We start from the raw sequence: 15,380 nt of genomic DNA, 5'->3' as shown, positions 1-15,380 counted from the left end.
TGCATATTTTGTGTTTATATCTAAATCCTCTAGTGCGGAGGTTGGCCAGAGTTCAGCTTCCAGCCAGATGTTGCAGCACATGGCAATACCTCACCCCGCTGCTGACCCTTCCACGTGAGGCATGTCACATACAGAGCAGCAGAGCAGCTCCTGCCACAGGCTGGCAAGGAAGAGCTGGACCTGAATCCGGACCTAACCAGAATCCTGAATTTCCATGGAATGTTCCTTCTACTACTCATCAATTATACTAAATTCCCTCAACCCACTACACCTGCAGTATGGATACCAGAGCCCGAACCTGTATGGCAAAGCAACACTGGACTCCACAGAGCAAGAAACGCACACACGTGTCCACCTGCTTTGCAGTGGCATTTTACAAGTAACAGCAAACTATGGGGTAGTAGCACAGAGAGGGACAAAATCCCGACTTCTTGTGCACACAGAGGCTATAGGATGATTTATCAGCCAGCTAATAAGCAGTGCAAATACAGTCTCTGTGGGTATGGCAAGAAACTAGTTCAGAGGGAGAAAACCGGTATCAAAGGAAGTGAGAGCAATTCTCATGTTGCAGGTCACAGAGTCAAGAAGCATGCTATGCTTCAACACTGCCATCATTGCAGACTACTTTAGAGATGTTTGAAGGCTGATGATGGAGCTCACTGAAGCTTCACTGGGCAGAAGCTCTTTGCAAAATACAGAAGACAGTGTAGGATTTTGAAGCAAAACGTGAAAAGCTGTCTTATTGCAAAGCTATCAATCAGAGAGCAATTAGCTGAAAACATGCTGTTACACTTTGCTGATTCCACCAATTTAATCATTTCTCCCTCTGCTACAAGCAAGAAGGCAGCTCCCTCTAGTGACATCAGAAAATATGTCAATCAGCAGTTAAGGGGAAAGATGTTGCTTATGAATATCTTCTCTTTGTAATCCAGGTTAAAATTTTGCATTTTAAGAATAAGGGACAGCATTCCATTTGCTTTCTTAATGCCAACTACTTTAAGCCAGTAGCTATGTTTAAGCGTCAACGTTTAGAAAATACTTTTCTAACAATTAATTTCAGCATAAATCTTGTTATCTCTCAAATACAAAATAAAAACAAGGAAAGAAGAGTCTGGTCCAATGAAATGAGTTTTCTGGCTCATTTAATCCAACCTGGCTCATAGTCCAATCACAAGGCTGCGGGACGGGGCACAGGGAAAACGTTTTTTTAAATCTCCTTGTTCCCTTATTTAATAACGATATAGAAACTTGGCTACTGTGGGCTGTATTCAGAGGGTGTGCTGCAGTATCAAGAAAAGTACAGCTCATCTTCTCAGCTCCCTGTGGAAGAGACCTGGTGGTCTCGCAGGAATGATGGAGAGACTTTATGTAGTTGTGTCTCTGAGAGAAGCAGAATGCGCAAACCACTTCCTCGTCAGCTCGTTTGGTTATAGCAAGTTTTGTGCCTAAACTGGTTAGAGATATATATAAAAGCTGTGTGAAATACTGCCCAGTGATCCCTGTGGAGACGATTTCTGTTCATCACAGCACGTGCTTACAGCATTTGCAGTTCTGGATTTTATACTGGCTGTGTTTAAAAAGAAAATTCAGCAGTTTGGGACAGGTTCACTGTCTTACTCCAAGCAGTAATTACAAATATTTTGTGAATAGCTGCTTCTTATACTGTGGGTTTTTATGTTTGAAAATGAAATTTGTCATTTTGCCAAGTACGTTTACTACAGAAATTTTTTCATGTCTTTGGCATAGCAACTAGCAGTTAGGTGAGGCATGTATCTTTTAAAGGTAAATACTTATATTTTGCAGCAGTTGTATAGTTACATATCATTATGCTGTATGTGCACGGTGACTTCTGTGTTCTGTGAAAGGATCAACTGTTGGTGTGATGCATTATAGCAGACAATACAGCCCTGCGTCTGAATGCCCTTTTCCTGATAAGACTGGTGAACAGATCCACTTGTGACCCATATTTCAAAACCACATTGTCTTCAGCGTGACAGTTCCGTGCCTCATCTGCAGCAGCATGGCCCGTAGTGGCACTGCTGGCTTACAGTCAAACCTGCGGCTTGATCTCACTCAAACGCTGTCAGCTCCTGCAAATGCTAAGGTTTCTCCTGGCATAGACACCAGGCAGCAGTTCCTATTGTTCACGTGGTGAATAGTGGATGTCTGGGTCTTTTTGCTGGATAGTTTCCAGAATTGGGGCCTTTAGTTATTAATATTAAATAAATACATTGTCTTTCGCTTATGGTAAACACTTTAGACAACAGACTTACTGTCCAATCATGTAAGATGCCCTCCTAGTCTCTGGGGGATGGGGAGAAGCATAGTAAACAATGTTGGCTTCTCCACCACCTCAAAATCCAATATTACATATAAAATTTTGTGGGGAAACAATGAAGAATCCTTAATAAGAGCAAAAGCTTTCTGTAAGTACCCTCTTTGAGGAAAGGTTATCTGATCTTGTTCTTTTGTCTCAGAAAAGCCCTTAAAACAATGCACCATCTGCTACTGTTTGGTGGAAGCAAGCAGAGATCTCCTCAGACAGAGCGGCCTTCCTGCTACTGTTTGCCATTTAACCCTTTCGGCCACAAACTTTCCCTTGTTTCTATGCAAACATTTGTTCTGAGCAGCAGCGGCGATGCCCTGCACCCCACCCTTGCCTTGGCCAGCCCCGCAGGAACCCTGAGCGCATCTCTCTGTTCAGCCTTTGTTAACCCCTGTCAATGCGCCATGCTTTGATGTCTCTTGCTGTACAAGTAGGATAATATCCCGCACTTATCGGATGTGGTAATTATGAAGAATTAATTGTAAAACTCCTTGAGACCTTCAGTTGAAGCTGCAAGGTGCTGAAAATGGCTCTGGTCTGAATGGGTTTTTTCCATCGGGGACTGTCCGTAGCTGTCGCTGTGTCACTCAGCACAGGAGCAACCTGTGAGGTGACACGCTGGTGACTTCACACCTGTGAGACACCACAGCACCACATGGAAAAGACAAAGTTTTTCTATCTCATTTTTTACTGGGGTTTATCTGTTAAATTGGACATAAATGCTGAGGGAACACTTTTTCGTATATTCATTCTTCACTTTTTAAATCTGGAACATGAACCAGCTATTTCAAATTCCCCCTCACCCTAAAAGTTTTTTCAGTCCTAGTCAGAACCATTAGGAAGAATTCTCCTGCAATAAAGGACTATTCATTCTTTTGCAATAGTATAAGAAGTACCTTGGGAGGGCACTGAGTAACCACCGTGTGCTGACACTTTGGGAAATGCCACCTTACCAAAGTCCTGCTCAAAGCCGTGGTGAGTCTCAGCTCCAGGGCTCAGAGTGGCAGAGGGCTGTAGCCTGAGGCTGTCCGCTGTCCTCAGGCTCTCTCTGGGAGACCGGTTGGCAATTTCCTCTTGATTCTGAACTTTGAAAATAGTCTCACACTGGTAGTGATTCCTCTGAGCTGTGAGTTCTCTCTGCGGACTGTGTCAAGGTAACAACAACAATTACTCAGAGTTTTTGAGACTGTGCACGAGTATAAGCAATCTTTTGAACAACAAAAAAAGTTATTTCATTTTAACAAAGCTATAATTGGTTCAATTTTGTTAAATGGAAACAAAAGACTCACTGAAAAGTCATACCTGCAGATGTACAAAATCCCCTTTCTTGTATCTTGATGTTGTCAGGAAAGCTAACAACATTCGTCTTTACCTACTCTAAATACTGCTCTGAAAGAGCTGGATATTTTTCAATCTGGTAAAAAATAGAAACAACAACCTTGCCGTTTGAAGCTTAATTTATGAGGGCTGCATTGTACAATCCGTGCCATTGTTAGGGCTTGGTTGCACAATCTAGCTCTGAACCTTGGCAAAGTTTTCTGAAATCTTTTGAGAAACACAAAGTACTGATCTCTGTTCCAGCGTTTCTGGGACATGTGCTGAGCATGGCTGTGGCCCAACTAGATTTGCTATATATACTTTAATATTTCAAAACAATGTCAGCACCAGGTCCCACAGTCCTGACGAAGATCTCAGATAACTGGTTTTACTTTGTTTTGATCTGTAACTATCTGAGCTTAACTAAAAAGATTAGGAAGGAAGGTGTGAAAATGGGCATTTATTGATCAAGCCTCAGCTGAGACACAGGCAGGAACACTGAGACACATTGAAACAGTGACAGATGTTTCCTTTTTTATACAAAAAAAAAATGAACGTGGAAATTATTTTTTTTATCGGCAATCAGCTTAGGGAAATCTCATTTCATTTTTCTCATTAATAAGCTTTTCTTTGTTTTTCATGACCCAGAAACTGCTAAAACGATTAGAACAGCTTCCACTAACGCGTCTTGGATGTAGTCTTCAGAAAGTGGGAGCAAAGGTGGATGAGAGAGAAAGAGAAGAGGTAACAAGGATCTCTTAAAAAGCAGTTCTAATATTTGTTGGGCAAATGCACAGAGTATTGTCTCTGCATTTGTGTGGTGTTATTTTTTTAGTCAATGCCACTGTTTCCTTTGGCTCTTGAGAAATGCCTACTCCTGTTTGAAAAGGCTGATGCCAAAGTCCAAATCCAACCCTGCCCATTTCTAGGAAAGGCCACTGCCAACATCAGTGGAAGTCAATGAAGATTCTACAGAAAATACTGGGATTAACAGGAGCGGTCAGCAACCACTCTCTACCAGATGCAACCAGCTCTGCAGCGGGCATAAACCATCGCAATTCCCAGATGAGGCTCTTTGCATTTGCACCAGCTAAAGAGAAAGCACTACTGGGTCCACAGCAGGAGCTGTGATCTAAGAGCTGAGGACGTCAGGGCTCTGCCTGGCGGCTGCTTGCTCTGCCCTGGCCCGTGAGGCTGCCCCACACACCTTCAAAACTGAACTTACGGCAAAAGTGTTATGATCTTTTTGACTCTCAAGAATGCAACAGAAAGCCACTTATATAGGTAACTGAATCAAGATAAGGATGAAATTGCATACACATTTTCTGGCGGTTTGCAGAATTCCCATCAGTGAGTCATTTGCATTAGCAACAAATCTCTGTCAGCCGCCCCTGTGGAGTGCAGAGCAGCCGGGCATGAAATGGGAACATTGCTTATGGAAAGAGGCACCTGCAGGATTTCTTGCATGAACATGAGTCACTGTTTTCACAGCTACAATTAAACATGTAAACACAAAACTGTGCTGTTGAAACTGGCTGTGGATAAGATCATGTTCAAGAGCGCTGATTTTGTAACGCTGGATGTTTTGTATTTGTGAATGAGGCTGGCAAACAGTCAGTTTTTAACAGGTGGCTTTGTTTAGATGAACCCTTGAAGAGTATCTATTGTAGCCAACTGCAGACTCATTATCACTGGTAGCAACAGTGGAAGTCAGAGCATAGAGCCAATTCATCTGCTTTTACTGTCACATTTTCTAACCCGACTCCAGCTGGATTGGTGGTGAGCTATACAGGCATGGGGTTACCAAGGGCTAAGAACACAGCACTATCCCTGCCTGTTAGCAGAGTCCTGTAAAGTTCTGTATGCTCATCAAGAGCCAGGCTGCCTTCACTCCCTACTAACACTCCCCCGTACAGAGTTCCTGCACTCACAGTGCAAATGTGTCTGGAGCAGAAGAAATTATGACTCTGGAAAGTGTGTTCCTCAGTCACCTCCTTAACGCACCGGTGCTCCTTTACCATTGGCTTTCTGGCTGATCGGATCGCAGCCGTATGCCCTCAACAGGCATGTGAATCGGTTGATACTGGAGCAACTTCAGGAATAGCTAGATCATGAGACCCTCACATTGTCCTTACTGGTGTGTGCTGCCCACTGGTGTGTGCAGAAGGACTCTCATCCGCTTTTGCTTCCTGTGAGTGAGTGTGTAGGCAACAGGACTAGGTGCAAAATTGGAATCTAGATCATATGCAAATAAAAGCTGAGGACAATTCAAAGACAGCCTTTTGCTCTGAACCTTTGTGTTATCTACATTACCCGTAGCTAAGAAAGGGTTAGACATGGGATGGTCTTTCCTTTATATTGTCCCCTTACTGTCACTACTTCTGCATCAGAGGGAGCTCTCAACCCACAAGGAAATGAGTCTGGAGTCATTCACAACATAGCAACACTTTCCACTTCTAATCTCTAAATACAGTGATATTTTATCTGCAAGTAGCTGTCCTCATCTTTTGAAACAGCACTTGCAACAGGGTTGTGATTTATTGTTTGAGAGGTTTTATTGGTGGGGTTTTTTTTCTGTGGTGCTCTGAGGACTTTGTTTGACTCGCTGCTCAAACACACAGGAGCTTTGCTTTCTCAGTAATTGCATTGTTCAGGAGATCAGTGCAATCTGTCTTATTTCTACTTTGTCTGATGCTTGTCCATTACAGCTGAGGGGCTATTCCCTTTGGGGCCCACGGGGGTTCTGCACCTACCTTCCATTACTGCGAATTAGAGCTGCATATAACCACACACGCATCGAGACAAGAGTAATGGACCCCGCCGCTTGGTTCAGCCTGGTGGGCCGTGCTCTCTAAGGTGCAGTGCATACGCAGCTCTGACTCTCTTCACTGCACACTCTGAGTGCCAAGTGCTTATGTTTTATACATTTGCCATCTTCTGTGACAGAACAGCTCCATAATCCTTGTAACTGATCTCTCGGAGCAGAAATCAGCCCAACCTTCGTGAATGCGGTAGTTGCGCACAAAGAGCAGGGTTTTAACTCTCAGTAATTCCAGTAATTACTGTTCATAACTTTGGTAAGATGAGCTGTCTGGACTTATCTCTCCGATTTTCATTTTCCTCTTGTTTACTTTGCACTGTAAAGCTGTAAACAATCTTCTTAAAAAGAATGCTGTGCCTTTACTTAACAAAACTGCTCTTCTTCCAGCTAGAGTTTTTGGCAGTTTTGCTGTGGTACATTGGCACAGCCAACTCGGTCCTGGCACCAGTGAACTGCCTCTTCAGCAGTGCCGTGCCATCGCGCGTGCGCAGGGACTGCGGCACCAACACCTCATCCTCCCTCTGAATGGGAAGTTGGGGACGTGGTGGCCAGTTTGCTGCACATATGTCCTTTCTTTGGTAATGCCTGTCCAGGTCACATTTAATCTTCTAGGGCTCAGGGGATTTACTCTCTCAGGGAAGACCTCTCTGCAGAGCTGTGTGTCCCCTGTGGGGACTCTGGCTTTGTCCTTCGTGGTGGCTGGACAGGGGCAGGGTCTGGTCTGCAGTTAGCCATTGCGTCTGAACTAACAGGTCCCTTCCTGGTCCTCCCTGTCACCAGGCATGACCCACCTGGGGCAGTAACACAAATATGTCTTTGCTCTCTAAGATACAGGCTAAACGCAGAGGGTTTTCTATCGACTGCCATCTACATTAAACATTTAATTGACGTAAGCTGACTGAAAACAACCTACGCTAATATAATCCTTTTTTCTAAGCTTCCTGTTTCAAAACCTGTTTTCCATAATCATTACGACGCTCCGACATTTGTCCTGTCCAAGGAAACAATGTTTGTGAGTAGGTGCTGCTCCACACACCCACAACCAGGAGAGCTGTAGTAATCAGAATTTTTCGCCCACTTTTGGAGTAAAGTGAGTGAAAACAATTACTAAAAATGAATTTATAGTGTTCAGTTCATTAAATCACTCTTTAATCCCCTGCAAAAAGGAGATCAGTGGAGATTTAACCAGGCACTCGGAAAGATAATCAATTCATTCTTCTGCCCGTGCCATATGTTAAAATACCGAGGGGGTTATTTTACCGGGGCGCGGAGGGAGGCGGCAGCTCCGTGTCCCTTCCCGAACGCGCGGGGATGACGCGGGAGACCGCGCGGCCCCGCGGGCGCGCAGCGGCGCGCGCGGTTGGCGGCGTCCCCGGGGCGGCGGGGTCGGGGAGCCACCTGGCGGACAGTCCCGGTGCCGCCCCCCCCCGGGACACTCCCGCCTCCTCCCGCGGCACCCACCGCGTCTTCCCGGGGGCACCCTCAGCCTCCTCCGGCGGCCCCCACCCGCCTCTTCCCGGGGCACCCCCGCCTCCTCCCGGGGGCTGCCCCTGCTCCGCAGCGGGGGCAAAGGCAGCGCTCCCCCGGACAGCCGAGGCAGGACTTGGCTGCGTGGGGCCCCCCCCGCAGCTTCCAGTCTCCTCACGCCGCTGGGAGGTTGCACCTAGGGCAAAACTCCTGTAGGGGAGATCCATCTCTCCCCCCAAAACCCCAGCTGAACCTTTCTTGTTGACCTTCCAGCTCTCTACAAATAGGTGGTTCCCTCTTGCAGTATATCTTGTGTCAAAACCTGCCTACTTGGCAATTCGCTGGGTAAGGAGCAAAGAGCAGTCTGGCTCCATGCTGAATTGGTGCTATTTATTTTAACCACGTGTGTGTGTAGTGCATTTAGCAGAGAATAATATATCCAAATTTGTTTACCTTCTAGCAAGGAATCTGTGAGATGGAGAGGCTGGGCCGGTTATTGGCTTTTCATGCAATAGGCTTATGTCCACCTCGGAGCCCTTATTCACAGGAAAACCTTTTAAAAAGACAAATGAAGGCATTTAATAAATATGCTCTTTGTAGAAATGAAATGACCCAAGCTTTGGCATCTATTCTCTGCCTATTTATGTGTGAGCACTTAACTTCCATATAGCTCTTCTTATCCAGATTTAAGTATGCGGGGTTAGGCTTATAATTCCTTTCTTACTTCTGGGAAAGCCTCGGCACCAGAAGGTGAAATGATGTGTCCAAAATCAATGGTAAAGCCACAGATAAAATTAAGAGATGTAATTTCACAGGTGTAATCAGAGGAGAAGAAAATAATTGGATCATTACCTAAGTTAGATCATTACTTCTTAATGTGATAGCCTCTACTTCAGTCCCACCTCTCCTCTCATAGGGGGACTGATGGACTTTTCAGTGCTAATCAAACAGATGTAGAACAAAAGTCAGTCACTACTGACATTCTGGCAACCTTCTGATCTGAGGAGATTTGCTGAAATTTCATGGTTCTGCCTTACTGATCTAAAGATACTGAACGAGCTGTGCTCGTACTTGCTGCTGCCAGGGGGTCCCTAGGCTGCCTGTGCTGCTCGCTGCGGGCACCTGTGACACTTCTTGGTGTTGGATTTGTGAGCTGTGCAGAGAGCAAGCCTGCAAACACTCAAGGCTCCAGCGATTGCTCCCTCTGAGCAATGTGGATACAGCCTAGAGGACCTACTGCTCAGGGATTTTCCAAGACATGACACTTCCAAGGGGGGATCAGGCTTAAACACTGCTTTGTCGCTTTGAAAGACTTGGGCTATGGCATCTGAGCCTCACTGTTGCGTCGTGTCAATATGATCTACCTTGATATGTGTTGCTCAGGTCTTCCCCGGTGTCGAGGTGCCTCTGTCCTGTGCTATGAGTGATCCATGGTAACTCTTTGCTTGCAGCACTCCCGCCAGGCAAAGCGGTGGGTATTTCCTTCTGCTTGTCCAGGGCTGTTGCTCCCTCAGTGGTACCCACAAGGCTAATCCTGCCCTGTCTATGAAATTCCCTATGTGATGACACACGTAACACATCAGGATCTGGGGCATCCAAGAGCATTTGTATAGTCATTGTCCTGTCCTTGGATGTCTCAGGCTCTGGGACAGAAGACAACTCATGGTAAAGGTCCAAACTTGTTTCTGTCAATGTTTTGTCAGCAGAGGCTTTAACCCAGCTTGCTGCATTCAGCCTCCTAGTTGCCATATCAATCTTTTCTGCAAGTTCCTTGGATAAACTATGTATGGCTTTCACTCGATCCCGTTTACTTCTATATGGAGAAAGACCAGAAGTCAACTCCTTGGGGTAATATCCTGCATCTTTCTGAGGAAGGGAAAAGCTCAGAGGAGGCGTATGCAGAGCTGGAGGAGAGCAGTCCCTCAAGTCTTCCCATTTCAGAGGACTGAGAAACCAGCATTCGGTTTCCAGTGCTGCTGGAGAAGTTAATGCTGCTCTTTTCTTAGGTGATTGAAGTGCATCTAGAAGTTGATTCCTATTTAAAGGAAAAGGAGAAATGTCACATTATAAAGACAAAGTAACAGTAGCTTTCTGCACAGACCGCTATCTTCAGCTAAAGCGCTTCACAAAAGAGAAACAGATTTCCTTGTCTATAGGTACATTTGTCAAATGAGAGATTCAGGATGGAGCATGAACTGCTGACAGATGCGGAGAGGAATCAGCCTGGGGCTGGCAAGGGATAATTATTATTTAAAAATACAAAGCATAAAAGTAGGATGAAAAGTTTGCCTCAATCTGGAGATCCAGAGCATCCGTGTCCTTCCATGCTCAAAAGCAGTCCAAGATGCTCCCAGGTACTGTAACTGCTCTGGAGTAGGGTGCAGTGAGGCTGATTTTAAGATGACATAAGACAGTACAGTAGTCCATTGCTCTGTTTTTTATAGTTTACAACAGAATACTATTAAAAGTCTGCAGTGCGTGCCAAGAAAGATGCTTTCTAGGATGCTTTTTATGCCTGAGTACCTGCTTCTGTGATCTTTACTTAACAGAGTACACGGTGTTTTATCCACCCAGGCCATGAAACTCCTCTCCAGGATTCCACCATTGGTTTGGTCCTGAAACGGAAGTGACCATTAGTGTAAGCACTAAATAGCTAGGCAACAGGAGGGGAAGATTTGGCTTTTGCTCCACTTAATAATTGGTTCGTGTATCTGGAAAACGGCATGCACCAAACAACAATCCTGTTCTTTTAACTCAAGCAATGGAGATTTCCAGGCTTTTGACCCTGAAGTCAAGGGTTCCAGCCTTACTAATGAGCACAGCAGTGCTTGCCATAATTAGCAGTTAATTGCTCTATTTTTCCAGATAAAACTTTTTCTCCCTGACATTTCAAAGCATTTGTATGAAGTGTTTCATCTCCTACATGGTGCTGTTCTAATCAAGACTGGAGGGTTTTCAATCTGTCACTCCTTTATGACTTACTTGCTCAAGTTTACACTGAGGACTTTCTTTTGCAGCCGCTGTTTCCGCAATGAGCTTGCACAGCTGGTCAGAACTCGTTTTCTTCCTAATAGCTTCTTTCTGTTTCCTGTATACTTCTTGCAATCTCTTATTTCTCATCTCCATGGCCTGCACCAAAGACCTTTTCTCTTCTAGACTTTTTTTCTTTCTTTCTTCATTCTTTCGATACATAAATTCCTGAACAATTTCAGGGCTGTAGGGGTGAGGTTTTTTAATGTTTACCCTCCTCTTTGAAGGATGCTTGAGGTTTTCTTTCTCAGACCCTTTCTGTGCAGGGCTGCTTGAGCCTTTCTGGCTCTGAGGAGATGTGCTTCTTCCTCTGCTGCAGTTTCCTGAGCCGCTGGGCTTGGCTCCATCTTTCATTAATGAAGATTGTGTCTTTTCCCCACTGAAGGACGAGGGAGTTTTGACCCAAGGTCCAGGTGAAGGAGAATGGATCCCTAGGTATCGCTGCAGAACTTCTACCTTTCCTCTTGCAGAGTCTTTTGGGAGCCTGGCCTGTCTGTGTTCATCATGATACTGGCTTTGCAAATGCAGGTTCCTGAGTATTTGTTTGGTATCCTTGGTTGGTGCGTTGCTGCCCCTTTCAATAGGCTTGCTGGGGGGTACCAAGCAGCTTTTGAATTTAGGGGTTTTCCCCACAGGTTCATTTCCCTTTTCTCTGAAGCTCTTTTCCGTTGCTACAAATCCTCTACCAGGTTCTGTGGAAAGCATTTTGAAAAAGCAGTGGTGTTATTACTTGAGACATATATCAATTCCTGTATCCTGCATCTCAAAACCTCCTCCTGTTAGAGGCCTGAGGACTATTTGCATGTGTAGCCCAGGCTTGTACATCTGTCATAAAATCTGCAATGTTCTAAGGAGAAGACAAATCTGTAAGTGCAAAATTTGAAGTTGCAGTAGCCAATTGGACAAATGATGTGTAGTTTGTGGCCCTTCAGTATAAATAGAATTTAATATAGATGAGCAGTGAAACACTTTCTCTCATAAAGCTCTTATGCTTGTCAGTGTAGCACAATGGGAACACAGTGGCCAGCCTCAGCTGTTGGTAGACCCGGGGAAGCTCTACAGCTGTGTCTGGCAAACCGGCCCAGCTAAAGAGCAGAGCATGCTACTATGTGCAGGACACGGAGCTGATGCTGTATCTCTGCTAGGGAGATATAGCCTGTGTCATGATCCAGACATGTCTTATGTTAAGGACACAGTGCATTTGCATTGTCTCTTCAAAACCACGGTGGATTCATTGTGCCAGCTGACCACGGACAACAGCTTTAGTAATTGTTCAGGGTGGTTGTTAACCTGACAAGTGAGTTACCACAAGAGTCATTAAAGACAGGTGCTCAGAAGGGCCTTGAAACCTTTTGTTTCAAATAGTTTTAATAAAACACTTTTTTGTTTGTGTGCCAAAACCACTAGTGCCATAAAGAGGCAACTGTACCAAAGATATCTGCTGTGGTCTGCTCTTCAGCTGTGCTCCTCAGATTTGGAAATGTAGGAGGTGGACCAAGCAACTTTCTAGCTAACTTCTGACCTTCTCTCCATGCAGAAGCACCAGGTAGCTTTGCACCTGAAACAGAGGATTTGTATTTAATTATTAAGCCCTCATATGTTCTTTGAAAGAAAATTGTAACTCTATTATAATTCTTTTTAATGGTGATTTCCAGGGATCGCACTCAAGGTGTGGGGAGATCTAAAAGGTTTCACTCAGAGCAGGTTTTAAAAAAAAAGTTGATTCTACTTTGATAAAAAAATGTTTTTAAAGCACTCAGACTTTGGAGGCTGTCACTCTGCTAGCATCTATTCACTGACTGAGAGCTGGTTCATGAATCAGATGAGGGCAACACATGAAGTTTCAATGATTTCCTAAGGTTTTACCATTAACATTTAAATAATTTAACAGTTGTAGCCTGTTCACACAGTTTTTACAAGTTTAACTCAGAAACCATTGACTCACAGAGTCCTCGAGAACACTAAGAGGAGGTCGGGATGCTGGCCTGAGGGCATCTGAGAGCATCCTTCTATGATGGCAGCTGCAGACAGCTGGTACTTACTGGGTACCAGCAGATTTGAGAACTAGAGGGAGGGGGATAAGGAAAATATGATTTTCCTTGTGATTACTTCAAACTCACTGGAGTAATTAATTTTTAAACTGGTGAGAATCAGCAGGATGCGGTGTGGAAGAATCAATGAACAATACAGGACAAGGGACAATGTAGAATGCAAAAATAAACGATAGTGTATGCAGCACAAACAAATTATTCTTGCTTAATAGGTGGTGTCACATAATAGACAACATTTATCACTGTTTTACTTCATAATTTCAGATTGCATTCACAGCATGCCAATACTTGCACTGGCATAATTATGTATTTATTGCAAACACTTTTCCAGCAGAAGGTGACTAAACAGGTTTTTGCATGGAAATCCTCCCCACCAAATTCTCCCCCAATGAAAATATTCAAGCTTCTTTTTCAAAGAAAAGATTTTACTCTTTAATCAGTACCGGCCTCAGTTCAAAGATGTGGTTCAGTACTCAGTCAACTGACTGAGTCAGACTTTTCTAGCTTCTGTGCAGTAAACTTGTCTGTGGGCTGAGCTGACTGTGCAGCACCTCTGAGAATCATTTGTTGGACATGAAGCACTTTCAGAGACTGACTGTTCATGGGACTGTCCTGAGATTCCCCTTTGCTTTGTGAAAAAGAGCTATAGGGCAACATCTCCTCCCGGCTAACAGCCCTGGGCTCCGTACCATGGCTACGGATGGAGTCACAGCCACCTACAGCAGCAGAATCTGCAGCAGCCTCTGAGATGTTCTGGAGGCTCATCTTAGTTATGTCGTTTCAGTCGTGTCACAAGAGAAATTATGTTTTTCAGACAAGGAATAGCTTCACTCTGTGTGTGTGTGAAGTCACTTCCTATAATCACGTGGACTTACTTGGGAAGCCTTCAGAGGAATTATTCACTAGATCTATGCAGTTCAGTGTCTGACAGCAGGAACCACTAATGGAATTGCCAAAATTTGTTGGACTTGGGACAGCTGAGATAGCAGTTTTTAATGAAACACTTTGCTGTATTACTGTGTTTTCCAGTTTAGGAGTATTAAAAATGCAGGATGTATTTATTTTTATTCTGTCTTAGTTTCTCTGAATGCAGCTGACAAATTAATATGTAGATCTAACAGTCTTCACTTCACCACGTTGTCTGCTGTCAATTGAATCTTTTTTTTATCTGCACAGTGTTTATTAACTACAGAAACTGCTATGCTAAAGTTCATGAGCAGTCTGCATTTCTGATGAAAACACTTGCTGGAAGGAAATTTTTTTATTTAAAAATCCTCCTGTTTTTTTCTACCTATGAACAGATGAATATTTTATAGCTGTTGTGACTTAATTTTTTGTTAACTACAGCAAATTTATAATTCATCAAATTCCTGAGTACTCTGGCTCTGACCTCTGCCCCTCATTCATCTCTTTGTAGCCCTGCCTTGGCTCTTTCACTGACAGAAACTAATAGCCAATAAAGACACCATGACACTGGCAGTTACAATGATGAATGCTTCATGTGGCATGGTCTTATTATGACCCACTCTCAGAGGAAGATCAAGCCATTTTTCAAACAATCCATTAAAACAAAAAAAAAAAAAAAGGAGGGAGAAGGAAATTATTATATATTTCATGCATTTTAAATAGTACTTAGGTAGCAGAGCACATGATGCCACTATGCTCATAATTTCACCTGCACAGTATGACATCGCTTGGGTTGTTTTTCTTTCAGGTTCACACAAGTTACATATCTACTACCACGGCTAGTGTAAAATACAACTGCTTTGAGTGAGTAGTGCCCATGGCGTTTCCACTGTTTGCCTTGTTCCCTACAAAGTCCGAATGCAACTATTTCCAATGCAACATAATGGCATTAAATGGGTAAAATTGCTCCAGTAATTAAAATCTCCACTTAGACATACCAGTGAAAGAAAACTGAGAACTAGTGATTGGGACTCCTGTTACTGCTGTTGACTTTGTAGTAGGGCTGTGGATAATTCATCTGACTTCTCACTACTTTGCTTCAGTCCCTATTTTGCAGGCCAGGCAATCCCTGCCTTTTGGTGGCACTCTGAATTCATTAGGAAACACAGAACTGAGTAGGTGACAGACAGCTCTTCCCATCCAGGACATATGGCATATTTTTCAGTGACAGAAAGTGGTATCAGGTGGCCAGTCTGATACCCCATCCCAGGAGCCTCAGCACGATTCACCAGCAGCTAACCAAGAAATTAAGCCTTGTGGCCTTGTGCTGCTGGTGGTCATCTTCTGTCTCCTTGAACAAATGCTGATTTTTGTCTGTTCCCTCAGTGGTTTTCTTTGTTACCTGCTGGGTATACCTAGGCTCTGGCCCTTCACTGCAGACCCTAGGGTTTGGTATTATTTT

General features: G+C 44.1%; 1 protein-coding gene across 1 annotated transcript in view; it reads right to left on the bottom strand.

The window, feature by feature from the left end:
• CCDC187 (coiled-coil domain containing 187) overlaps positions 1-15,380 on the bottom strand; it is a gene marked incomplete at both ends in the record, with an annotated part of 60,916 nt that overhangs the window by 21,263 nt on the left and 24,273 nt on the right. The window contains 6 exon segments of the mRNA XM_082492568.1: positions 3,280-3,470; positions 8,385-8,484; positions 9,296-9,966; positions 10,455-10,546; positions 10,914-11,653; positions 12,391-12,519. Of these exon segments, the coding sequence (XP_082348694.1) occupies positions 3,280-3,470; positions 8,385-8,484; positions 9,296-9,966; positions 10,455-10,546; positions 10,914-11,653; positions 12,391-12,519 (1,923 nt within the window).

This window comes from Vanellus vanellus (genome assembly GCF_965231255.1).
Source record: "Vanellus vanellus genome assembly, chromosome: 18".
Classification (NCBI taxonomy): Eukaryota; Metazoa; Chordata; class Aves; order Charadriiformes; family Charadriidae; genus Vanellus; species Vanellus vanellus.
Note: the sequence above shows the minus strand (reverse complement) of the source record. Positions and strands in the feature narration are given on the sequence as shown.